Below are 27805 nucleotides of genomic sequence, written 5' to 3' on the forward strand. Positions count from 1 at the left end.
AATTTGCAAAACAAAACTATTCAAACTTTTAAAAGAATGAAGGTGGGTGCTAAAAATATACACCTCAAATGTCAAAAGCCATATGTATATCTGAAGCTTCTTCAGCCTTCACTGAAAGCTTTGCAATGAAAGTAACCTTGGAAAAGGGCAAGGCTGTCCTATTAACTTGAGTAACAAACTCTGAAGGTGTCGGGAGGGACCTATCCTGGCCAAACAGCAGTGACAATAGCATCAAGTTTACCTGAAACTGCCATGACTGAAAGGGAGAAAAGAAAAAGAGAAGTCAAAAGAAAAGAAGAACTGGGCAGCCCACACCCCAAACTGGACTACGCAAAGTGAGAATAAGTCACAGGAAGTGTTAGACAGGTTTTATTTTGTCTTGATGTGTTGTAAACAAAAATTGCCCTTTTCCCTTATGGGGTATCCAAGAGCCCATATAGAGTCCTTACATAGGTTCCCTATTGGTAGGAGAAGATAACAGAGGCCAACCAGAGAATAATGAGAAGCAAAGCAGCTAGTAAGCTTGATCTTTATTGATCTGTTGCAACAGGGTGCTCCCCTCACACGCAGGAGAGGAAGAGGACCCCCCAAAATTGCTGTGCAAGGGCTTATAAAGACTTTTGAAATTCCTATCCTGTAGATCAAGACCGCCCCCAGAAACATCATACATACATCACAGAAGGGGTGTAACCTAAGACCACCCCTCAGATACATCATACCTACATCACAGAAAAGGCAGTCTTAAAACAGAAATTTGAATGTTGTTTTTCTCCTGTCTGGCAGGTTACTTGATTGGATTGCCTGGGGACCCTGGCCAGTCTTTTGTAATGATAAATATTTAGTTCCTGGGCCATGTCACAGGCTCACACCTTATTCATATCTTAAATGTGCCCTTAAGACAGGATTTGTGAGGAAAGAGACAATGGGGAGGTTTCCCACTTTGACCTTGCAGAGAAAACATTTGCTCAGTTTAGGAATCAAAATGGTTCCAGGTTGGTCTTCCTGTGCTGATCTGTGTACGTGCTTGGTTAGTACATTTAGGAACATTTCCATATATCTAAGACCTCAAAATTCCTATCACAGATGCATGGTTAAAAGAGAACAATCAAGACATGGAACTTGATGCATTACTGGCCTATACTGAACTACATGTATGTTCCTCAGTCAGAGATGAATGAAATAAACTCTTTGTTGAGTCATAGAAAAAACAAACATCTCCCAAAGTTTTACCTGCAGATTACAATTTTACGTAACAACGCATAACACAAGCCAGTGTGTGCACGTTAGCCTGTCAAAACAGGAGACCCAAGTTCAAATCCCCAGTCGGCCACAATCTTCACCTTGGCCTAGTCAGAAGGTCTTAGTCCAGAGTTGTTGTGAGAATAAAACCAAGGGAAGGAAAGGTGGAATATAAATGTAACAATGTTCCTTTCACATTCATGGACCATTTTACCGCTCTTATCCAGCTCCTGTTTATTTCCAGTTTACAGTGGTGCCTCGCAAGACGAAATTAATTCGTTCCGCAAGTCTCTTCGTCTTGCGGTTTTTTCGTCTTGCGATGCACGGTTTCCCATAGGAATGCATTGAAAATCAATTAATGCGTTCCTAGGGAAACCGCCTTCAGACCAGGTCCGGGGACAGTCTGTCCCCGGACCTCTTCTGAAGGCTGGGGGGGGGACAAGGGCTTTTCTTCCCACCCCCAGCATTTTAAAAAACCCTGGGACAGCGGAGGACTTCTCCGCTGTCCGGGGCGATTTTAAAGCCCCTGGGAAGGCAGGCAGGGGGGACAAAGACTTTCGACCCCTGCCCGCCTTCAGAAGGTGTTCCCGCCCCGCTTCGGAACAGCGTTCCGAAGTGGGGCGGCTGGGGCAGGTGTCCCCGCCCCCCCTCCCCGCTTCGGAACAGCGTTCCGAAGTGGGGCGGCTGGGGCGGGTGTCCCCGCCCCCCCTCCCCGCTACGGAACAGCGTTCCGAAGTGGGGCGGCTGGGGCGGGTGTCCCCGCCCCCCCTCCCCGCTTCGGAACAGCTTTCCGAAGTGGGGCGGGTGTCCCCGCCCCCCCCTCCCCGCTTCGGAACAGCTTTCCGAAGTGGGGCGGCTGGGGCGGGTGTCCCCGCCCCCCCTCCCCGCTTCGGAACAGCTTTCCGAAGTGGGGCGGCTGGGGCGGGTGTCCCCGCCCCCCTCCCCGCTTCGGAACAGCGTTCCGAAGTGGGGCGGCTGGGGCGGGTGTCCCCGCCCCCCCCTTCGGAACAGCGTTTTAAAATGCTGGGGGTCGGGAGCGAAGCGCTGCCGACCCCCAGCATTTTAAAATCTCCCCGGGACAGAGACTTCTCTGCTGTCCCTTGGAGATTTTAAAATGCTGGGGGTCGGCAGCGAACGCTTCGCTCCCGCCCGCCAGCATTTTAAGATCGCCCGGGGCAGGCGGGGGGGGAGGCAGGCGGGGGGGAGCAAAGACTTTTGCCCCCCGCCGGCCTTCAGAAGAGGTCCTCTTCTGAAGGCCGGCTGTGGGCGAAAGTCTTTGCTCCCGACCGCCAGCATTTCCCTATGGGCTTTCGTCTTGCGATGCAAGCCCATAGGGAAATTCGTCTTGCGAAGCGCCTCCAAAACAGAAAACCCTTTCGTCTTGCGGGTTTTCCGTCTTGCGAGGCATTCGTCTTGCGGGGTACCACTGTATTATCACTGTCTTTAAAAATACTAAGCTTTTATCATTCTTTTTCTTTCAACATTTCCTCTGGTCATTCTCCCTCAGAGATTGAAGACCTTCCATGATCCGTCCCCCACTCCTTTTACTCCTTTACTTTCTCCTTTTCCCACCCCAGGCTCTCCATTTCCCAGAGTGGCTGCCCAATGCAGCCCTAGTCCTTAATGGAACTAACGTTAGTGTTATGTACTGAGTTGAATAGGATCCAGAATGCAACAGTCTGATTGGTCCTAGAACAATAGGATTCAGAATGCAGCAGTCTGATTGGTCCTAGAATAGGACCCAGAATGCAGCAGTCTGATTGGTCCACATGAGCCACCCAATCCAGCTCCAGGTGGAAGTGAATCTGCAACCTGATTGGCCTACAGGAGAATCCTGGAATTAGCCAATCACATGGGGCCCATTGTGTAAATAATGTATATAAAGCAGACATTTTGGGGGAACTTCCATTCCTCCTCACCACTATGAGCTGAATAAAGAGCATGAAATCCACTCTCGACTCTGAGTATATTTCAGTTAGTTAATGTTAATTAACATTAATTAGTTAATGGGGTAACTGTGCCCCTAAAGGACCATATGAGCAGCCTGGGAGTCATTTTGGACTCATAGCTGTCCAAGCCTACCCAGATGCTTGCAAAATCTAGATAATTTTAATCTGTTTTAGTATTTTAACTTCTGTGTTTTAAAGTAAGACACTGGATTGTCTCCATTTTATCGTTTCATATTGTAAACCCCTTTGAGGTGTGTGCGGGTTTTTTTAAAATAAAATGTAGCACCCTGCTTGTGGTTAACGCTTAGCTGGAATGAAATATTCAACACAGCAATAGAGAAATTAAAATAATAATTTATTTGTCAGACAAAGGGGACTTGCTACTGAATAAAAACGTTTAAGGCTGCACTGGCAATCCTGTACTACTACAACAAACAAATCCTTCCGTTGCCTTCTACACAGTCTCGAAAACTCTTGTCTGTGAGGGAAGGGCAGAGGGATATTAAACATCAGCAAATGCATTCACAAAATTTAATTTGCCATTCTTTTATTGATGGAATTCCCCCCCCCCCTTTCCAATTTTTTGCTATAAGCATCCTGGCAGCTGTTGTTGCATAAAGGAATACTTTCCTTTGGTTGCCAGGTATATATATATATAAAATAAAAGGTTGTCAGAATATATAAATCTGGCAAGACTCATAGCATTCATAAGAGGACAATGGGACCAGAAATTATTAAAAGAATGGGAATGCGCTAAAGAGTATATGAAAAAACATTGTTCTGGAGTAAGCATATCGGTATGTAATGAATGATGCTTTGCAGGGTTAAAGAAAAAGAAAAATGATGTAAAAAGTATAAAGATAGAGGTAATCTACATTAGACACAACAATTTAGAAACAGTAAAATTTTTGAGGTCTTAAAACAAAGGAAGGAAGTCAATATGTGTATATCTATGTAATGACTAGATTAGAATGAAGATATGGTTTTATTTGTAGATGTGTGCTTTTCTCTGCTTTTTGTGTGTTTTTCTTTCTCGTTTGTATAGTTTTATTTCGGACTCAATGCTTGTAATTTTTGTTGTGATTTTGCATTGAAAATAAGAATTAAAAAAGTTTTTAAAAAATAAACATCAGCGAATGCGGTGAAAGGGTTAAATTAAAAAAACAACAACAACAACAGGAGGGCGGCCGAGAGGCATCATGGGAGTTTGCAGGCCTCCGGGGAATCATGGGAGTTGTAGGAAAACGCCAAGGAGCGTCTCCCTATGTCATGGCCGCCTTACGTTCGAGGTAACGTACTTTGTTCTTTCTGACAGGGTCGCGGTGCGTCTCTCCCCTTTCCCCGCTTTGCCCAGGCAGCCTTGGCTGCCCTTGTATTCCCGTCGTCTTGTCAGGAAAGCGGCTCTCAGGCCCACTAGGCTGGGCAAGAGTGTATATATATATATTTTTTTGTGGGGTGGTGAGGGTAACTTTAAAACCAAAAACTTTTTATTTTTTATTTCCACTTGTTGCTGCTGCTGCTGCTCTTTCCCCAGCCTCCTGGAAAAGGGTTATGTCTCTTCTCCCCTAGCGAGAAAAGGATGTCGCTTTGATAAACTGAAGTGAAAAGGCGAAAAATAATAATCCAATAATTTCACGCCATCTCTTTTTATTTGTTTTTTTAATCTTAAAAGCAGCTGATCTGCCTTACTGCCTTTTCTTTCACTTCGAGTTCCTGGGGCGTGTGTGGAAATAATAATAATATCGCAATCTTATTAGCGATGAAATCACTTCGATTGTGTTTTAACTCTCCCAAAGTGGGTCGGGGATCCGATGCCTTTTATTTATAAGTCCCGTGGGAGTTATCCAGTAGGTTGTGTAACAGGCGCAGCTGAGGGGGGTGGGAAAATAAAAATAAAGTGTTTTTCGTGTCTCGTTCAGATCTGTCATAGGAAACAGTAAAGAAAGAGTGGGGGGCAGCGTGAGGTGCTTTTTTTGGTTTGTTTTGTTTTTTTGGCAGGGCAAACGAGAAGATGCAAATGAAAAGCATTCTCTGGCAGCCTGCCCACCCTGCTCCCTAGGCGTATAAAATACTCAGAATCAGCTGCTCATCCCTTTCTGTTGTGGGCTAACAGGCCCAAACCACAATTGGGGCGATAACCGAAATGTCCCCAAAATAATAATTAGCGAGTAAGGCTGTCCACTTCTCCCGAACTGCCCCTCAGCGCAGGCTGGATGGTAATATATCAACAGTAGAGGGACGACAACAGCAAACAAAATGGGCTTCATAATAATAATAATAGTAATAATTTTATTATTTATACCCCGCCCATCTGGCTGGGTTTCATGTTGATCCTGTGCACGTGCTTAAGCTAAGTCGAGATTCGTCCATTGCCGGGGGGTGGGGGTGGACTAGATGTCCCTCAGGATCCCCTTGCAACTCTGTGATTCCATGATTCTAAGCTTCACAGGGCCCAAATGGCAACTGTTCCCACAAGATTTCTCCCGTTGCTCACTGTCTCAGCAACCCCGATCTCATTTCCTTCCCAGCTGTTTGTGTCGCACGTTAATTTCGTGAAGACAGCCACTTCAGAAACAAAAGTTCTGCTTTCTTCCCCCCTGTATTTGATTATTGTTACACTTATCTTCTACCTTTTGTTCATGGAGTTTGGGCATACGATCCTCCCTTTATTCTTAACAATAACCCTGTGAGGAGGGTTAGGCTGAGAGACAGGGGCTATAAACCCAACCTGGTTAGCTTTGTAACTTGAGTGGGGATTTGGCTCTGGTCCAGGTGCAGTGCTCTAACCATAACATCACACTGACTCTGTCTCGCTGTCATTCTGCTTCTTAGCAGCTGTATACTTTTAACTCCTAGTCACTGTATTATTTACTCTTTGGAGAAGTGCCAAAAAGTAGCAACTTGTTTATTTCCACTTAAATTTCTTCATTTCAAAGAGAGTTAACTTTGATTTTTGCAATTAATTTGTTAGAAAGGACTTGGGGGAAGCTGCTGGTGAGTCTAAAAATGCGTTCCACCTTGTTAGATTTTAAAAATGCTGACATGTAAACATTCAGCGGCCTACTAATCCTGCTGGCCTAGTTTCTGCCAGATGACAGGGTGTTGCTAGCCTCTGCCAAAACAGTGAAGTTATTGTATCACTCCATGTATACCATTCTTATGATTCACGTCTGAAATACAGGTATAATAATTCCCTTCTGGAATTGTATCACCTGTTTGCTATACCGTTTGCATTCTTTTTTTAAAAAAATCAAAAATCCCCAGCTAACTGCCTTTTATATTTAGCTGAACTTTGCTACATACCGAAGATGCAAAAGTGACCTTATTCCTATCTATCTGAGCAGTGCATATAAGGTCTTGATGCTGGGTTCAAGATGTTATCGCTCCTCTCGGTTTCAGGCTTTCCATTGTTACAGATGAAACATCCCATTTCTCAGGCTTCAAAAGTGAGCAGGGCTAATGGTGGTATAGAAGACATGACCCAGTTGGGTGCATTTTTTAGGTTCAAGACAATTTCTCAGCAGAGGGGATGGAATAAAAATGTTGCTAATGTGTCAAAGGTTTAACAGTCAGGAGTTTATTCTCTCCTTAAACTAAAAAACGGTGCACCCTTCAGTAAAAATGAGTCAGATCCCCCTCTAGAGATACCATCAAAACACATTTTGTTCGTGATTTTGGAGGAAGCCAAGAAGTGGTTGAGAATTTAACAAAGCTCTTTTTCCTGAGGAAAGTGATCACAGCAAGATAAAGTACCAGAAGCATATCTTAAAATTACATTTCAAGCATGTTTCAACTAGTTACTATATTGTGGTTGAAATAGTGTGATGTGAAACTCTCTGAGGGCAGTGTTAGCCCTCTGTATACAAGCAAGCTGTGAACCATGTGCCTTAAAGAAAGGGGTTTTGAGATTTATTTTGTTCATGAACTAGGTTGTGTTTTCATCTGCTACTTACACTGCCTGCTTATGATTTAGATTTTTTTTTAATTACATTTTGCTTGATTGTCTTTAATTGTATTTAGGTTTATGACAACTTTGCTGGATGTAGGTTACTGTCACCACATTTTACAAGTGGGGGGCTAAAGCAGAGAACTCCCCAAGAAACTTCATAGGGGAAGTGTCAGGCAGTCTCTATGCATCAATGAATACAGGTACCACGTTTATGCTGGGTGCTGCAAAATAAATAGATTGGCCTTTCCTCGCTCAGGGCTGCTGCCCTGAAGTAAGTGAGGGAAAAACAGTGGCCCTGAGTGACTTCTAGGCAGCAGCCCCAGGAGCGCACGTGAATCACTTTCTCTCTCCTTCCCATGTGCTCTCCTTTTTAAAGTGGGGTGCTCCCACATCTCCCCCACCATCTTAAGAGTAACTGTGATTTTGTAGTAAGAGTTGGGGGAGAGATGCATTTAAACCTTGCTTCTGACAGATGGTGGTGTTTCTTCTATCTGCCACTTGTCTAAAGTCAGTTACACAGCACCTAGCTCCAGTGTTAGAAGCTGAGATATGAAAGCTAGGAGCTAAATGGCAGCTGAAACCGAGATTACGGGTGCAACAAGAGACTGTCTAGGCACATTTTTTTATAACAAGAATACAAAGCTGAAAATGAATGAATGCAGCTAAAATATTATGTTCATTTTTCACATGGTCTAGTCCTTCCCCTGCTCACCCCCCTAATATTCTTAAGAGGGACTCTTCTCCAGTCTTTAGCTGGAAGTGGGGAGGCAGAAAAGGGTCGTCCTTGCCTTCCACTCTGCAGTTTTACTCTGAAATCTTAAGTGCAGTACTGCGCCCAGAGCTCTGAAACTGCTCGCCTTAATGAAATTCCCTGTTGCAAAATGTGCCTAGAACAATGGAAGTTTCAAGCACTGCATATGTCTTATCAATGTGAACCACCCTGAAATCTGAGGGTATAGGGTGGTACATAAATTTTAACAAAACAATCAATGGCCTCTGGCAGTATTTTTATTTTATTATTTATTAAACTTAGTGGTTGCTGGGATGGTGGTCTGTATCGTCTGAAACACATATTTACAGTTGTTGGCATTGATTTATAGTTTTAAACAAAAAGTGCAAAGTTCTAATTTTAATCTGGCAGCTCCTGATGTGGCTATAACATTGCATGACTAATCATACTTCTGACTACTACCACTGCTCACCATGTGAGCAGTCACCTGACTACTGTGGCCTTTTTGATTGTGTCGCAGGTGATGAACCTCACCTCTGGTGGATCACTGACTTTGGGAGTCCCCTGTAAAACCCAATTTTTCCATTATGAATGCAACCACTTTGAACACATCGAAGGCACATTCCAGGGAGTATGGGGTGGGACGCTGAAAACTACCATCGAATCTAAAAGTGAATGAGCTATGAGTTGTTTCTCTTTTGACGTTCACTTCTATGCAGTGGCTCAATTTAGATTTCCACTGAATGAACAGAGAAGGAAGGAAATTGTTCCACTGATAAGAAAAAATAAAGGTATTGTTGATGATCCATATGAGGGCACTACCTTTATTAGACCAACAAAAATGTTAAAAAGTATAGTGCAGTAATCATGATTTAAAAATCAGAAATACCATAATACAGTAGCTGCCTGTAGCAGAATTTGTAAATACGAAATCTTTCTCTTCTCTTCCCTTGCAGATGCTGCGAAGACAACTAATCACTGCTAACCAGATGCCCACCAAGCATTTTACCCTCTTTGCATAGCTGGCCGAGGAGTCGCGTGGTGCACCTTTGCTTTCAGCAATGGCCAGAAGTGGTGAAGAAAGTCAGCTGCAGAGGATTATTCGGGATTTGCAGGGTAAAATGCTGCCTGGGTGTGATTGACTCATTTGTTGTATCGTGATGTGAATTTGTGCTTCTGTGGGAAAGAGAGAGACAGGAATGTTGTTGTGTTGGAAGAGAGGCTACAAGAAACAGAGGGCAAGAATTGTTGTTGTTGAATGAATTGATTTATAGACAGCTATGCAGCATAAAGCAATTGAAGCGGGGTAAATGATAAAAGCAGAATAAAACATAGAATCATGTGAAATTGCTTGCCATTCAAATTGGCTGTTTTCTCCAGGCTACCACAAATGCTCCATTTCTTCCACCCTAGTTTTTTTTAAGTGTTGAGACAATTTGCACAGGGAGCTACTGCACTCAGGTTTCAGCAGCCTGTGTGTGGTATCCAAAACGTTGCCATTTTTGTTAACTGCCTTGAGGCATGTGCAAAAGACAGCATATGCATCTCTGAAATAACAAATAACCCTGCCGATGATGTCTCAGGTGGCCCGTTTCAGACCTGCTGAAGGGAACATTTCAATGGGAACTTCTCACGCTCCCTGTTCAGCGTTATAGCCTTAAACCAGAGCATAGGGAAAGTTACTTCTTAAAATGTAGGTACAATGTGATCTAGGTGAAATCAGTGGCTGTGTTTGGACATCGTAAGTTATCACAAGGGGAATGAACCAGAATGAAACTTGGGTTTGTGTCCTCACTCACTTCTCCTGTCCCATGGCTGGAAGGAGTTTGGAAATGTCAATTTCTGCTTTTGGTTAGCTACAGCTTTGTTTGTCATCTGAACCAGGAGCTGTGGTTAAATACTTCTTTCTCTGAACCTTTATTAGGCAACTCTTGCAAATCTTGCCAAGTTCACACCAGTATTGCCCTGACCAATGTATTTTTTCCTCCATTTGTGGCATTTTATGTTGCCTGAACTCTTGACCCTGTGTAAGACGCTGTATGAAACATAAAATATATTGATGGACATAAAAGAGATTATCGTTTCAGTTATTCACATTGTTCCTGTTTAAATTCACAAATGGTGCTTTGTGTTTTTCTCCAAAGATGCTGTTGCAGAACTGAACAAAGAATTTACAGAAGGAGGAGAACCAATCACAGATGACTCTGTCAGTTTGCACAAATTTTCCTACAAGCTAGAATACCTTTTGCAAGTAAGTAGTGTTAGCATTTACAAGCGGACTATTTCCTGAGAGCTTTCCCTTAAAGTAGCTAAATGAAGAGGCTGATAACCAGAATACATATTAAGAGTTGTTAACCAGGGAACTGGCCAAGGAAAATCTACATATTAAAATGTGTTAAAAGGTCAAAGAGCATTATTATTATTATTATTATTATTATTATTATTATTATTATTGGAATTTTGTGTAACTTGTCTTTGAAAGTGCACCCTTTTGCCTTAGAACCGTAACGGTACATGTTGCTGTGTGTTCTAAATCTCATTCATTAAAACAGAATAATCTACAGGAATAAGTATGTAAAAACAATTCCCTGGGTTCTCTCGCATTCTGCAATGACCAACAAAACCCGCAACCCTCCAGAATGGGGCTATGCAAACTGGTTCAGACTCAATTTGTGTTGTCTTTCATTGAATTCTGTGACACAAATGAACATCTTACGCTTGTTCAACTAAAACCAGTTCATGATGCTTGCCCATGATGTTCAAGTCAGGAGAATGACATGTAGTTTGGTCAGTGTGCTAATTTTACGAGTTGCTGAATCTGGGATAACCTTTTTTAGGTCTAACAGCTTTGTTGCACTGTCTGTTTCCATAGTACAGTGGTACCTCAGGTTAAATACACTTCAGGTTACAGACTCCGCTAACCCAGAAATAGTACCTCGGGTTAAGAACTTTGCTTCAGGATGAGAACAGGAATCATGCTCCGGTGGCGCGGCGGCAGCGGGAGGCCCCATTAGCTAAAGTGGTGCTTCAGGTTAAGAACAGTTTCAGGTTACGAACAGACCTCTGGAATGAATAAAGTACTTAACCCGAGGTACCACTGTATTTATAAACATACGTTTCATATTGGCAGTGTTAGCCTATGTTAATTCATCCAGTGGCTTTTAGGTCTGTTCAGAAATCCCAGCGGTTATTGGTGGGAACACGCTTCACTTTTCTTTGAATGCTTACAAAGAGAGCAAGCGATGTTTTGGCAAATCATCCGCTTGAAGTTACCCTTTCCCCTTTTCTCTTCCAAAGTTTGACCAGAAAGAAAAGTCCAGCTTACTGGGCAATCGGAAAGACTACTGGGATTATTTCTGCGACTGTCTGGCAAAGGTTAAAGGAGCCAATGATGGAATACGCTTTGTGAAATCTATTTCAGAAGTAAGTGAGGTGCATGGATCTGTCATTGGGGCCATGAAGCATAACGTTCTGACAGGCCACTCTAACTTGGATGGGTGATGCTGGAGCAGAAGCTGTAGATGCCAGTGGTCCTGCTATCTAGGCTCCCTAATATGAAGCCTTCCACCAATTCCTGAAGATCCGTCCTTTTGCACAGGATATTTCAGTACTTGTGGTATGGTGCTCTAGGGCTACTACATCTCTCTTTTATATATATAATTTTTATTGAATTTTTGAAAAGATTTTATACATATAAAACAAAATGATCTCCGACATTAAGATACAGAGCTCTTTCGAACCCTTAGACCTCCTTCCCTCCCTCCATGGGTTCCATCTTTAAGATTAAATTTACTGCATCTTTTACCCTTACCTATCTATTAAGGTAAAGGTAAAGGGACCCCTGACCATTAGGTCCAGTCATGACCGACTCTGGGGTTGCGGCGCTCATCTTGCTTTATTGGCCAAGGGAGCCGGTGTAGAGCTTCCGGGTCATGTGGCCAGCATGACTAAGCCGCTTCTGGCAAACCAGAGCAGCGCATGGAAACGCCGTTTACCCTCCCGCCGGAGCGGTATCTATTTATCTACTTGCACTTTGACGTGCTTTTGAACTGCTAGGTGGGCAAGAGCAGGGACTGAGCAACGGGAGCTCACCCCGTTACGGGCATTTGAACCGCCGACCTTCTGATCGGCAAGCCCTAGGCTCTGTGGTTTAACCCACAGCGCCACCTGTGTCCCTTCTATCTATTTATTATATTACCATAAAATTAAATTCCACATTACAAGTGTCTTTACGTCCCTGCCAAAGATTTTAACTGTTTACAGTGGTCTTTTAAATAAATTACAGATTTACTCCAGTCTTTCGAAAATACTTGATCTTCCTGGTTTCGAATCTTCCCAATACATCTTTCATAGCTGTTAATAAAATCATATGGGCTGACAACTTTTGAGTTGGGAAAATGACAAAGACTTATATCAACATATATATTTAAATGTAAATATGGTCTGCATTTTGATAGTGTGCAACAAATGTATCTTCACCCCTCTCCCCTTTAGATTCTTGACCTTCATTCAGACTGCAAGCCAGGAAGGGCCAAGTCACATGATAGATTCATTTTCCTCATGTGATCAGTCCTGACAGTGGTATCTCCCCCTCCCACATTTGTCCTTCTGAGCATGTGCCCAAAGATGTTAAGAAGTGCTCTAATGAGCAGATGATCACGTGGCAGCCAGCCCTTGTTGCTCACTTCTTGCAAGCTACAGAAACACAATGGGTTGTATGTCTTTCTTCCTCATATATTTTGATGGGCTGGATCCTGCTATTGTACTCCCACCTGCACTGAACTTGCATCAAGTGCCAGGGTTTGTGGTTCCCCATCCCGACTCATAATGAGCTTCCTTAAGTCAATAATAATGGTTGGAATTTTCCCGCCCTTTCAAACAGAATTAACACAAACTAAAGAGCATTTCTTTAGAAGTGTTCACTGTAGTCCTTGGTTCAAAAGTAAACGTCTCCAAATAATAAAGGGCAATTGGTTCTAGGGAAGCTTCAGGGTTTGCAAAAATGGAGGGGTGCAACTGACAGTCAACATACTGGGGGGGAGGTACTTAATATTTGTATAGTGCTATCTGTGTGCTTGGTGCTCTACAAAATACCACAGGAGGAGTCCCTGCCCTAACAGTGTAACAGCTCAGTTATGTGCAAATTAACAAATAACCTCAGGTAAGGCCCTGGAAATCATTGATTCAGTTTCTGGTGCTCAATTGTCCCCTTATTCTTATTACCACAAATATAAATTTGGCCCCTATCAATGACGCCCATGAGATTTTTTCTCCCAGCAGATATTCAACATAAATTTAAGATGACCTTCCTCGTCGTTTGGCGAGCCAAGTCAGACATTTTCTGACAAGCTCTAGCATAGAAATTATAGAACATAAATAAACATTACACAGATTCCATCTGTCTTAGGAAAGGGGAACACCAGCAAATCTACTGCAAAGCATTTGAGATGGCAACACTGAATCTGGCCAGAGTAAAATGCCAGTGGCTACATATAGATCCTTAAAGTAAGCAGCTGATTGAAAAGGAGCATCATAAGACAGTGGCGTAGCATGTGTGAGCCAAAAGGTGTTGTAAGGAAACATCCCAGAGGCTTTTATTTACTGGGGCTAATGCAGAATCAAATCCCATTTGAAGAAGAGAATAGGGTTTCGCAGTTCAGTGCAACAAGCTTTTTGAGGCAACAGACTTTGTCTACAGTGGTAAATACTTAGGCAGCCCTGCTACCATCTTAAAGATCTTAAGCCAAAGCTTTAAGACTGCTAACCAAGCTCTCAAAAGGGCACTGCCCTGCTTCTAATAATATAACTAGGTATATGTAAAGAAACACAAGAAAAAAATAGCTTGGTTGCATTTTCAATTTGATGACACTCCCTTCTCAGCTCCTTTATGCAGCTGCTATCTGAGCACTGACAATGAATAGCTTCAGGAATATACTGACCCCCTTTGGTGTAAAAGAAACAGTGTAGTAGAATGACTGACTGAAGCTTCCTAAGAAGCTTGTGTAGCCCAAGAATACCACCCCCAAATAGTGGAAATTTTAATCTATTCTATAATTTAGTGGTTTAACACCCAACTACACTGCGAAAGCCTCTTTTAAAATACTAAAATCTTTTATTGTCTAGCTGATCTTTGGACAATGGAGCTTGCAATAAGATGAAAACTTAAGACAATAGCTGCCTTATCCCGGGTCTGGAGTGGAAAGAATAACAGCAGCATTGGTATAAAGTAGAATACAAACTTTCCTATTGTTTGGTTTTGGTCATTTAAGACATTTTCAAGTTCATTTAAGAACAGATTAAGAAGCCTTGCTTAACTCCCTTTGACATGAGGATATCCTGGGTGAGCTGTCCGTGATTGCAACATCTAATCTGTAAAAGACTTACTATGCAAACCTGCATGAGATAGAAAAGTCTTTTATCATCAGCAGGAATGTTGTCCAGGTTCTGCCATAGCTTAACCTGAGACGGAACTCGGAAGCTTCCTTTTGATCCATAAAGACAGTAAAAAGGACCCCTGCATATTTTTCAGCGTGAGAAAACCCAAAATAATTATATTGAATTGAGCTGTTCTTTCTAAATGCCTCTTGAGAGTCAGCGAGTAAATTCTTGAACTCAAAAAAATGAGTTCAGCATACCTAGTATATGGTGCCCCCATAATAGATAACAAGATAATGGATGTAAAGTTTCCTGGATCATTGACTTGGCCATTTCTGAAGATGGGTACTATTGTTGCATTCTCCTAACTAGAAGAAATCATCCCAGAGCTTTGTTTGTAGCAAAAAGGGCAGCCAATAATGGTGATTTAGTTTAATAAGCTCAACAGGGCTACAATATATCCCTAGAGCCTTCCCAGTCATAAGCTGATTTGCTTATAGAAATAACTTCTCTTTATAGTAACAAGGTTCCACTTTAGTATGCCTGCAAGTACAGCATCAGACGCAAGTCCATCTGGGGCCATAAAGATGGGTCTAAAATGTCCCTCTCAGACCTGTGCCAAAATATCATGGTTTGGAGCTTGAGATCAAGAGCACAGAGCTTCTGAAACCAGCTGCCAAAAGTTTCTTGAAACATTCTTGAGATAAGCATTTAGAAGCAGTGACTCCGAGTAAAGTTAGCTGTGACAGTTTTGAGCAAAACAGCAATGCCTTATATTCTTCTTTGAGCTGAAAACAACTAGGGGGAGGATAACTTCATCTGGATGCCCTGTAGCAAATCTTAGTGCCCTTTTCACAAAGCAGCACTCTGCCTCGAACCATTGGGCACCATCAGAGTGATTTAAACCAAAACTCCTACAGGAAGGGTTTAAATCTAGTATTCTAACTAGCTCCTGTATTAGCTCCTCATTTTCCACAATAACAACAGGATAGTAATTGCTTAGGAAGTAATATAATATAAATGATGTTAAAAGATATTACGAGGTCTTAAACGAGGTCTTCTGGCTTGGCATCAGATTTGATGGAGGCCTTTGGCAAGGTATCTTCCACCCAGCAATGTTGATGTGTGTGGCCCTGCTTTTTCAATAACCTTTAAAGCCCCGGTGCTGAAGCCTAAGGCTGGGCTGCTGCAGGTTTCTCTTTTCCTTCAAATTGCTCTCGGTCTTGCCCCCCAACAAAGTGTCCATTTGCAATGCAGTGCTGGGCCCCAGAGAACCACTAGCAGAAGCATTTGGGGAGAAATAGAAGTTAGTGGGCTTGACTCTTCTCAAGGACAGCTGACTGTCCTTATCTCCCCCCAGCAGGCTTACCTGGCAATAGGTAGCAAGGACATTGCAATGAATGGAACATTACAGCAGTTTCGTTAACAGAGGTAAAGGTAAAGGGACCCCTGACCATAAGGTCCAGTTGTGACTGATTCTGGGGTTGCGGCACTCATCTCGCTTTATTGGCCGAGGGAACAGAGGAGGACCCCCAAATTGTAGTTCAAGGGATAGTGATGTTACAGTTTAAATGAAGAACAAAAGATTAATAATCTATTCCAGGATTGTGCTATCCAAAACATCTGGAGGGCACAAGATTGGCAGTGGCTGCCCTTGATAGAGCGAGCTTTCATGAATTTGCCTACTCTTTCTTTTTTTCTGTATTGAAGGAGAATTATCTGCCTTGAATCATCCATTCAGTCTCCTGCAGTGCTTTACTTTCTCCATATTCTTATTGACAGCTTCCCACCTTCATTTAGGCAAGATTTTTTCCAAACTCAGTGCTTAGGCCTGTAGGTGGCATTATACACCCAACCCATATTAGTTAGTAGACTTCTATCCTGTTCTTCAGGCCTGAAGCCTACCAGAGCTAGGCTACTATTTTGTTTCAGCTTAAACCTTCCTCCATCTTTGCCTTTTGAGAAGGATAGCAAGAATAAGTGGCAAGTCTATGGAGAGTCACCCACAGCTGCTTGCTGTTAATTGATAGATTAGATTAGTTAAGAGGATGCTTCTAGAGGGGTTTGAGATATGTTTACTAAGTCTGCTAGTAAATCTTTGATTTCATGTATACAAACAGGAGTTGCAATGTCCAATAGATGAATATCATGGTGAAACCAAGTTGAGAAGGGTTAAACATAATGAGCTAAGGAAGCATAGTATTTAGAAGAATCTATTATTATTATTATTATTAATTTCATTTCTATACTACTTTATATTTTTAAGGAAAAAAATCTCAGACTGGTTTACAACACATTCAAACATCAAATCAAACAATCCAGAATAGAACACTACTGAAGAAAGCCAAATATAAAATATACATTCAGAGCAACATAATTAACAGGAAACTAAAATTTTATCTTAAGATTTCAAAATAAAACATTACGAAGGAGGTCAACTACAGGATGCACATTTAATGCAGCAAAATTTTTAAAATGCACGTTTCCAATACTTCAAGGACCGCCTCTCCCAAAATGAACCAACCCAAATTCTGTGATAATCATCTGAGGCCCTTCACTGTTTGCCTCCTCCGTGAGATGTCCAAAGGGCCATAACACAAGAATGGGCCTTTTCTGTGGTGGCTCCCGCTGCACTAGTTGGACTCTTTGTGCTGGCTCCTGCTCCCATGGCTGTTTAGTTGAATCTGGCCTAATAGCTCTTGAAAACCACCCCCAGCTTCACTAGAATCTCCCACTTCAATGGCAAAGGGAGAACTGCATGGAAATTTGTGTGGGATATGACTAATGTTTCCCCTAACCTTCTTGAGTAAAATGCAGAGGTGTTTAGACATGATCCATGTGGAGAATGGCGAAGTGTGAAAGTACTATGATTTCTACAGATAACATTTTCGTCCATCTTCTCCAAGAATGAAGTTGCAGGGGGAGGTGAGAGAGAACCTTTTCAATATTCTGGGAAGGCTGAAGGCTGAATTTTCATTTGAGACCCCAGTGCTTTCTCTTCTCAGTTAGGTTTTGACAATGTTGATGTGGCCTAGACTTCAGGCAATCTCCCCACTTGCTTGCAAAAAAATAAGGACCTAGTGTAAGGTTCGTGGTTGTCTAACAACTCGAGCCCTATCAATGTAAGACTAGAGATTACTTTGCTGACTTCTGGTTTTTAATGCTAAACACTTGCTGGGTAGAATGTGGCCCCAGCCTGGTGTAACGCTCTCTCACAAGAGACCAGGGCCCTGCAAGTTTTGACATCTTCCGCAGGGCCTGCAAGACGGAGCTGTTCCACCAGGCCTTTGGTCAGGGTTCAGTCTGACTCATTTTCTCTTTGTAGAAGAACAAGTGCAAAGGAGGTTTCCCAGCCCACTCACAGGTCCTTATAATATCAGTGGAAACAGTTGGTCCTGGCGAATATTAACCACTTGCAATTTTAACCTGAGGATTGTCATTTGTCCAGTTTTAACTTTAACTTTAATTTATTTGAATTAATTTTGGGATGCATTTTCAATTGATTGATTGATTGTTTTTATGCATATTGTATTATGTATATGATGTTAGCTGCTCTGAGCTGGGCTCCTGCCGGGGAGGATGGGGTACAAATGACATTTTATTTTTATTTTTATTACTGATCATTATGTCCTAATAATCACTTTTTTCTGTGATTGTCTTTTCCACCCCCAGCTGAGAACATCCCTTGGTAAGGGCAGGGCATTTCTCCGTTACTCCTTAGTACACCAAAGGCTTGCAGACACTTTGCAGCAGTGTTTTATGAATACCAAAGTAACAAGGTAAATGTTGCTGTTGTTTTGTTCAACATTTATAGGATGTCTATCAAATGGTACAGTGGTTTTATAACAACTGTCTCTGTTAGTAGCTTTGCATTCTGCTAAGAAAACCGAGAAGGTGAAAAGAGGAAATGGGAATTGCAACGGTGGGAATGGGAAGTGGTGAACCATTAACAGGAACCACCAAGTGTGTGGTTTTAATTGGCCGGTGGCCAGGGACTTTTGAGAAAATCATTTGGTTATGCGTTTTATTGTAGCAGTGATTACAAATGTGAGAATGACTTATTCCTCTGAATGCCTGCTTTAGAAAAAGACATCAAGTCTTTTTAAGATGCTACAAACTTTGGAGGCTGTGGAGATCACACAGGGTCCCCGGACATTTAACGGTCTATTGATCCCTGTGCCACCAGTGTGCTCGCTTCCCCGCTGCCATCAACCCGTTTCTCTTGGGTACACACTGAGTCCAGACAGTTGTTAAAAGTGAACCAAATAAACAAGTTTATTTTATAAACTTTAACAAGTTTATGGTTTCTCAGATAATATTCCTGTCAGTATCTTAACTTTAGTTTCTTTACCGGCCTATACCTTCCTAATACCTTCTGACTGATTATCTCAACTGTTTGACTGACTCCTCTTATCAAACTCTCTCACTCTCTCACATCAGACTAGCCAACCCACAGACTTAACCTCTCTGTCTCTTCTAACTCTAGACTGTCTTCTCAACCACCCTAACTCTTAACGCTAACTCCTCCCCTTGGGTTCCCATTGGTTAGTCATATTACAATTAGTTAACCCTTTGCTTATGAACCCAGTAAACGCCACAGAGCAAACGCCACAGAGGCCAACACCTATTATGTCAGGTGTCTCTAACATAACAGAAGCCCTTCTGGATCTGACCCCCTATCTAGTCCAGGGTTCTGTGTCCCCCAGTGGTGGAGCCACATGCCTGTAGCCCTCAGCGATCGGTGTTCAGAGGTATGCTGCCTCTGATGCTAGAGGGAGTGTACAGCCGTCATGACAAATAGGCATTGATAGCTTAGACCTTCATGAATTTGTCTACCCCCCACCCTTTAGAGCTATTTAAGCTGCTGGCCATCATCACAACTTGCAAAAGTACCGTATTTTTCGCTCTATAGGACGCACTTTTCCCCCTCCAAAAATGAAATCTGGGTGCGTCCTATGGGGCGAGTGCAGGCTTTCGCTGAAGCTTGGAGAACGAGAGGGGTCTGTGCGCACCGACCCCTCTTGCTCTCCAGGCTTCAGGAAGACATCCGCAGCCTAGGCAGCCCTGCGGGAGGTCCTGTTCCGCAGGGCTGTCTAAGCTGCGGAAAGCAGCCTGCTTCCCGGAGCGCCGGGCGCGCTGAAAGCAGAGCGCCCGGCGCTTTGGGAACACATCCACAGCCTAGGCAGAGTGCCCCACAAGCTTGGGGGACAGCAGGGAGGCGCTGGTTTGGGGGGGGGAATAAAGGGGAGAAATTTTCCCTTTGTTTCCCCCCCCCAAAAGGGTGTTCCTTTTTTGGTGATGTATTGCAGCAAGTGGGCACCACCTTATACGTGACATTAAGACCATTTAACAATTTGTTTGTTTGTTTTTTAACGTGCTTCCCAGTTTAAATTGCTGACTCTAACTAGCCAGTTAATTGACTGAGAGTTGTTAGTTGTTTTCGTATCGCACAGACTGGGGCATCTTTTTCGGTGTGGGCGTATCGTTGGGGAGGTATTTCTTAATGGGTGGGGGGAGTAAAATTTGCATCTAGTTTTAAAGAGCTGATCTTGGACACATCCACTGTTACTTTGCAACGGTGAAATGTCCTTCAAAACATCTGTTGCGGTTACATTTTTATAGCCCCTAGTAACTAAAGATGTCAATACTGAAAAGAATGTTGATATCTCTCGAATATTGTTGCAGGATGCAAGGGGGAAAGACTGTCTCTGCGTTCCCTAAATGTCACCCAGGGGAATGAAGTAAACAGAATGTGTGAAATATGTGGGGCGTGCAAGCAAGTGTGCTGCATACGGTCTAAATGTCTTCCATTAAGCCTGTGATGGGTCCTGGCTTGGTTGATCTACTGCCAGCTTCCAGGTGTGCAGGAGGGTGACTCGCTGGTGGGATCCTTGTCAGTGGGAGCCAATAGAAAGCCCCAAAACACAACATTCCAAGGATGGGGTGGGGTTAAGCCAGGCCAGGATCAGCTGGTCCTGAGGCAGTCTCACTGCTGTTGTGCGATCCAGGACCGATCATACTGCCCCTGCCCCTTCTGCCATGAATGCAAGGGTTACGGATACAGTCGTGACCCCTCTGCTCCACAGAGTGGAGGGAGAAGTTAGGATTTCACCTGAAATCTCCTCCATCCTTTTCACTGGGACTTCGTTTCAACTCGTTTTGTAGAATTGTATGCTGTGGACTCATGCAAGGATTCCCTGTGGAGCAGCTCTTTCATTTGTGGTAGAACAGCTGTGATGAAAATGGAACCACGCAGCATTTTGGGGAAATACATAATCAACAATGCAGTAGTCCTGATATTCTCTTGCAACTTGTTGACGATTATCGATATGAGCTTTTTGCTTACTTACTGCAATCCTTGTTTCTTTAGTGACTGGTACTATGCAAGAAGTCCCTTCCTGAATTCAAAAATGAGCTCTGATATTGTCGGTCACCTCTACGAACTCACAGAGGTCCAGTTTGATCTGGTGTCTAGAGGCTATGACTTAGACTCGGCATGGCCCACGTTTGCCAGGTAATACAAACCAGCTGTTAATTTCTATAATTTGTATGCTTTTGTCAGGGGACTGACATCGGAACAGGGAAGGGAGGCAGGGGGCCGTTGGGATACAGGGAACCTCTAAAAATCTTGCAAAGCAGTTCCTCTTCCTGCGGTGGGGAAAGCCACCCCTCCGGTGGGGAAGAGGGGAAGGGACCAGAGGATGCTTCTGGGAGCCCCAGCGCCATACCTTGTCAGTCTGAGGGTGGGGAAAGCCACACCTCCAGGGTAAAGGAGGAGAAAGAGCTAGAGGATGCTGCGGGGAGCCTCAGCACCACTCCTGGCCAAGCTGGCCAGGAGGCAAACATGCCTCTTCCGCTGCCCACCTTGCGCAGAGGGGCGAAACGCAAAGAAGTAAGGAAACGTCTGGGGGTGACTAAGTTTTTATGTTGGGGGAGGACCCAGAAGGGACCACTCCCGGATTCTGCTAGCGATTGAGGCAGACATGAACTTGTGGTTCTGCACTGTAAATAGTTTTGCACCAAAATAAAACCTGTAAAAGACAGAGTCCTGCCTGGTTACTCACGAGCAACCACCATTGCCATCTGACAGCTTTAATAAAACATTTTGGGACTTTAGAATATATTAAAACTTCAGTATTTGAATCGTGGGTCAGATGAAACTTCACTTTGGTTATTATACTGATCACCCTGCCGCTCCATCAATGTTCTATGAAGTCCTTCTGACGTGTCATGTCAGATGAGACCACCAGAAGGCCAGCAGAAAATAGATTTGCTTCTAGACCTAATGACTAAATTAGCAACGACACTCTTTTTAATCATGGTTATGAATTTATACAACTTGGTGTGTCACATCCAGCTCTTGCAGCGAGATAGCATCTTCTGCTCATGTCATCTGACTTGCGACAATTGAATAAAAGGTGCATTAATTCTCAGGGGCCTCCTGGGCAGTGAATAAGTTCCTCTTAATGGAAAGAAAGGTCACAACACATTTCCCCCATCATTTCCCCCCTTTTATTAATAGATAGCAAATCTGTTCAAGCTTCACTATGCTGATGTTAATTTATTTTATCCAGTGGAAAAGATAACATGTCCCTCTTCGTTGCCATTTGCAGTGTATGGCCATAGTTCATAAGCATTGTAAATAGCTCTGTGTACATGGGGTATAATTGAAGTACTATGAATTGCATTGTCCTGCAAGTTGGAACAGCATCATCACCAACATCATTATTAACATTTAAAAAGTGGAAAAACAAGATTAAAATAATCTTAAAAAAAAAGAGCAGATCCAACTTAACCCCACTAAAAGAAAAACAGGAAATTAAGATGCAAAAGCCTGGAAGACCAAGAATGTTTTTGCATGGTGCCTCAAAGCAGAGAATGATGACTCTAGGCATGCCTTGCTGAGAAAGCATTCCATAAATGGGGAGCCACCACTGGAAAAGCCCTGGCTGCTGAATTGTGCAGCAGCTGCAGTTTCCAAGATGTCTTCAAAACAGCCCCACATACAACACATTGCATCTTATTTACCTATATCAGGGATGGGAACATCTGGTCTGCAGGTTGAATGTGACTCTCCAGGCCACTCAGTTCAGCCCTTGGAGCCCTCTCCAGGCCACAGTAATCACTGGCCCTGCTCTCTTCCCTCCTCAAGTGCTTTTGCCTGCCTGGGCTGTGTCCTTGAACTGCAGTAATGCCTTTTGCTTTCCTGGATGGCAGAGCGTGTGTGCAGAAACTGCTGACTTTCACTTGGCCAGAATGTAGTGGTTGCCTTGCCTACCTTTTCCTACATTTCCACCCACCGTTGGCTCGAGGCCTCCGAATAGTCGATCACAAAGGAATCTGCACCTTTGGGATGAACCCTTATCAATATCTACCCTCAGTTTCTGTGCCCCTATACACCAAGGACTTCAATTTAAAACCTCACCACAAAAATAGAATAAATTATCATGTAAACTCTGATTTCCCCAGCAGTTTGGAACCAGCAGCACAAATGCAAATTATTACCCTGCTTCTGAAGAGCATTCAGGCTCAGCTTTTGTAGAATTTGAGGGTCAGTTCCTCTCTGTTCCATTATTGTATGTACAAATTTGATGCTTTGATGGTGTAGTCCAGGAAGTTCTCTTGTTTTGTTGGAACAGAGGGGAAGAAGGTCCATGTATAGTGCTGCTAGGCAGAAAGCAGCACCTCACATTGTAACGGGGGGTAATAATGCCAAGCCAGAGCAAACGGAGGGATGTGCTTTTAGTAGATAATTTCAAGGTGGAAGCTGTTCAAAATATGTGCATGGTGGCGGTGGTGGTTTCTTACTTTCTAAAATAATTAAAACCCTCTTCCATTTGCAGGAGAACATTGCCTTCATTTGGCTCCTCAGCTTACCAGTGGAGGCCTCCAAGCCGCACTTCAAGCATGAGTAGTTTGGTGAGCAGCTATTTGCAGGTAATTATATTGACAAATGACTACATGTGCAACTGTGGCGATCACACAGGGTCCCCGGACGTTTGATGGTCTATTGATCCCTGTGCCACCACTGTGATTGCCTCTTCGCTGCCACCAACCCATTTCTCTTAGGTACACACGGAGTCCAGACAGTTGTTAACATTAACAAATAATCAAATTTATTTTTATAGGCATGAACAAGTTTATGGTTTCAGTTATTTTTTCTTGTCAGTTACTTAAATCTTAGTTCCTTTAATGTCCTATACATCCCTAAAAACTTCAAACTGATTATCCCAACTAACTATCTGACTCCACCTAACAATTCCTCTCACTCCCACACAACACAACACAACTCTACTAACCCACAGACTTATCCTCCCTCTTCCTTCTCCAACTCCCCAACTCTCAACTAACTTCCACACAACACCGACTCTAACTCTAACTCCTCCTATCAGTTTCTCTCTCCCCAATCACATCACACTCATTTAACCCTTTCCTTATGACCCACCTAGGAGGCAAACGCCACAGCAACATTTCCTTATAAGAGCAGCAATAGTGCTACTGTTAGTCTTCCTTATGTGTAATGACCCCTTACCATTAGACTGAACATACGAAGGGGAAATTACGGTAGAATCCACTTGATGTTATTTTTCTAATTGGTCACCTGAGAGGAACTCACTCTGTGTTCCTCATTTAGCTGCATGCCATTGTAAGTTGATGGAAATAATAGTCCTACTGTTCTGGTTTAATTGTATATTGTGATGATTTCCCAGCCAGAGGCTTCTTCATACTAATCTGAGGTGGATTCCAAATGCTGAATATACAATATATACCAAAGAGGCATCTCTTCTTCTAACTAAAACCATTTTTCTTCTAATTTTCTTAGACCCAAGAGATTCCCTCCAGCCCCAATGGGAATAGCTTTTTAACTGCTGAGCCTCTTGAGGGCCTTGATGAGCTACACGTGGAGCTGGACCAGGCAGAACTGCGGCAGAAAGAACTGCAGGATCGGATCCAGCATCTAGAAAAGGAAAACCAGGAGCTCAAGGCGGCCATCAGCTTTGAGAAGCAGCAAGCGCAAACAGAAAGAGAGAAGAGCAGGAATATCAGCGAGGAGAACTCCAGGCTAACGAAAATGCTGGGGGAGGTGGAGAAACAGCGTGAGATCTCCCACTGCACTCAGGACACCATTCAGGACCTCCAGAAGTGCCTGCAGACATTAGAACTGAATGCAGTTGAGAAGCAAAAAGAATATTGTGCAAGGCTGGAGGAACTGGAGTCTGGGAAAAAGGATTCTGACTCAAAGCTTCTTCTCTTGAACCAAGAGCTGGAAGCTGCAAGGGCTTTGGTGTCCACGAAGGATGTCCACATTAGTGAGCTTCTGGCTAAATTGCAGTCAGGAGAGCAGAAGAATGAAGAGCTTGTTGCCAAAGCCAATGCTCTAATGAATGAAAAGGCACAACAAGCCACCAGTCAGTTTGAGTCTGCACTGAAGATTGAGGATTTGCTGAAGAAGCTTAATGAAGCGGAAGAGGCAAAGGCCAATGCTGAGGAGTTAAATAATAAACACCTTTCTCTCCTTAAGATCGCAGAAGAGCAACTCCAGTTAAAGGAGGAGGCACAGAAAGTGTTTGAATCAAAACTGACGAACCTCACTGTCAACTGCAAGGAAGAATCTGAAAAACTTTGTGGTGATCTGGAAACTATGGCAACTAAAATGGCAGACCTTCAGAAGGCATTAACAGCAAAGGGCAATGAGGTGGCTGATCTTCAAATCCAGTTGAAAGGTTTGTTGGATTCCATAAAATCCTTGGAAAAAAGCCTTGAAGAGGAAAAGAAAGAGAAGACAAAACTTGAGGGTTTGGTCACGCTTACAAAAACAACAATGGAAGAAGAAGTAAAAAACACGATGGAGCAACTTGGACTTAGGGAAATTCAGCTTTCAAAACTAAGTCAAACAGTGAAGAGCTTAGAAGAGCAAAAGAGAGAACTTATTTCTGAAAGAGAGCATCTCAGAAAGACAATAGAAAGAATGGAGGGACAGGCCACAGAGCAAAGCTCCTCACTGAGAATGATCTCTGAAGGAAACGAGAAGCTCAAGTCTCAGAATGCAAAGCTGCAGCAAACCAATCAGAAGCTAGAAGCGAAGCAAAGAGAGTTGGATGCTTCTCAATCTTCTCTGGAGGCTGAGGTTGCCAGATTGAGAGCCTCCGAGAAACAGCTCCAAAGCCAGATTGAAGATTCTGTGGTGTCCGTGGATGAAAAGGAGAAGAAACTCCGGGGACAGAACAAGCTGCTGGATGAAAACCTGCAGAATGCCACAAGGCAAAACCAAGTTCTGGGAGAAAAGCTGGATGCCCTGCAGGCTGATTACCAAGAACTGAAAAAAAGTGAAGAAGCTGCCAAAGAGTCCTTAACTGCGCTGCAGACAGAGCTCCAGAACACCAAAGAGCATGGCCTGCAGGTGGAAAAGAGCCTGTCCTCCTCAAGGGAATATGAAGGATCTCTGAAGTTGCAGCTCAAAGAGAAAGAGGAAGCATTACAAGACTTGGAGAGCCAGTGCAAGGAGCTACAAGGACAGTCGGAGAGGTACAGGAAAAAGATGGAAGCCCTGGAGGCAGAAAAGGCAAAAGCAGAAAAAACCTGCCTCCATCAGACAAAAGTGATTGAATCCCTTGTTTCTGAGAAGGCTTCTGTGGAGAATGCCCAGTTGGAACAGGCATCTTGTCAGGAGAGAGAAGCCAAAGAACTGGCTTCAAGACTGGCCCTTTCGGAGGAACAGTTGCGTCTCAACCAGGCAGAGGTGTTGAGACTTCAGGAGGAAATGGTGGACCTTCAAGCCAAGCTGCGACAGGCAGCAGCAGAGCAGCAGAAGCTGCAAGAAGAGTTGGATGTTGGAAGGGCTGTTCTGAGCGAGCAAAAGACCCTGGCCCAGCAACTGAAAGAGCAAGGCGAAGTCCTCAACAGAAAGCATGTGAAGGAAATGCTTAAGTGTCGCCAACGAGAGGAAGTGCTGCAAAAGAAGAGGGACCAGGAAGCCCAGCAGAAGGTGGAGCTGGAGGAGAATGTGCTGAGCCTCACAGAGGAGCTGTCCAAGGCCAAGCAGTATTTGGAAGCAGTTAATGCAGAAAACGTAGAGATCAAAGACCTCCTCCACAGGACCAACACGGACATGGCTGAGCTTGGCATTCAGATCTGCAGTCTGACATCTGAAAAGGCAGAAGCAGAAGAGAAACTGTCCCAGCTCAGGGAGGAACTCAGAACTGCCAAGGATAAAGCCACCAGAGAACGTGAGGAGCTTCAGCTTGATCTCTCAAGACTCACTCAGGAGAAACAGGAATTGGAAAGCAAACTGGAAGAGTCTAGGGTTTGCAACGCAGCTCTCCCTAGCCTGCAAACTCAGCTGGAGATGGCAGAGAAGCATCACCAGAAGCTGCAAGAGACCCACAAAGAGGAGCTGTCTGCAGTCAAGTTTCAACTGAGCACAGAAATCATAAACCACCAAACAAAACTTAAGGTAAATTAACGTAAATAAGTCCTCATTGCTAAAATAAGACCCTGCACACACTTTCCTGAGAATGCATCCTGTTGATTTCAGAAGCACTTCTGATTAGACCTGTGTAATGGTTGTATTGGGTTGCAGGTGGCGCTGTAGGTTAAACCACAGAGCCTAGGACTTGCCAATCAGAAGGTCGGCGGTTCAAATCCCCACGACAGGGTGAGCTCCCGTTGCTCGGTCCCTGCTCCTGCCCACCTAGCAGTTCGAAAGCACATCAAAGTGCAAGTAGATAAATAGGTGCCGCTCCAGCGGGAAGGTAAACGGTGTTTCTGTGCGCTGCTCTGGTTCTCCAGAAGCGGCTTAGTCATGCTGGCCACATGACCCAGAAGCTGTACGCTGGCTCCCTTGGCCAGTAAAGCAAGATGAGTGCCCCAACCCTAGAGTAGGCCACGACTGGACCTAATGGTCAGGGGTCCCTTTACCTTTAATGGTTGTATTATAGTGTCATGGTTATGAGAATCCTCCTCAAATGAAGAATTAAAAGCATTGAAAACTTGCAATCTAAATTTGTCGCCGCCGCCTCCCAGGCTCTGTGGAATGGCAGAGCTACTGCTGCATCTGTAGCCTGGCCACTCACAGCAGTTCAATTTGGGGTGGTAGGCAGATTGGGCCCAATCCCTGTGCCAGTTCCAGCCTGGCACAGCGACTGGGCCTGAATTATGTGGAATGGTGGGGAGGGGAAATGCTTCTCTCACCAGGTATCCCTGCATATTGGCCCCACCACCTCCACCCTTGGTGTCTGCACATTTAGCATGAAGGCCTGGAAAGGACTTCACAGCATGTTTTGGCTGAATCTGTCTAAACGTCTCCCCCGTTATCAACCCTTGTCTTCTTAGTGTTCCTGATCGCGACCTGGGTGTCAAAGCATATTCAGCGGCGCATCCTTAGAAGCTCAGTTTGACACCCCCTCTAAAACACACACACACACACACACACACACTCTCTCTCTCTCTCTCTCTCTTTTGAATACTTAAAAAGGGTGATAGTTAACCTCAGATTTAATAAAGCATGTGGCTTTAAGAAGGGGAGGAACCATGTAACTCTTTGTTTTGACAAACGGATAACTT

The 27805-nt window shown here is 43.8% G+C and overlaps 1 protein-coding gene across 2 annotated transcripts in view; it reads left to right on the plus strand.

The window, feature by feature from the left end:
• The first annotated feature begins 4348 nt into the window (after positions 1–4348).
• FYCO1 (FYVE and coiled-coil domain autophagy adaptor 1) overlaps positions 4349–27805 on the plus strand; it is a 54713-nt gene continuing 31256 nt past the window's right edge. For both annotated transcript variants that reach the window (XM_083467783.1, XM_083467784.1), the window contains exons 1-8: positions 4349–4477; positions 8824–8983; positions 10012–10118; positions 11165–11290; positions 17915–18021; positions 20613–20756; positions 23086–23179; positions 24066–26696. In XM_083467783.1, coding sequence (XP_083323909.1) covers positions 8929–8983; positions 10012–10118; positions 11165–11290; positions 17915–18021; positions 20613–20756; positions 23086–23179; positions 24066–26696 — 3264 coding nt within the window. In that variant the 5' untranslated portion in view covers positions 4349–4477; positions 8824–8928. The remainder of the gene's footprint in view (positions 4478–8823; positions 8984–10011; positions 10119–11164; positions 11291–17914; positions 18022–20612; positions 20757–23085; positions 23180–24065; positions 26697–27805) is intronic.

This window comes from Podarcis liolepis, assembly GCF_965112155.1.
Source record: "Podarcis liolepis genome assembly, chromosome: 12".
Classification (NCBI taxonomy): domain Eukaryota; kingdom Metazoa; phylum Chordata; class Lepidosauria; order Squamata; family Lacertidae; genus Podarcis; species Podarcis liolepis.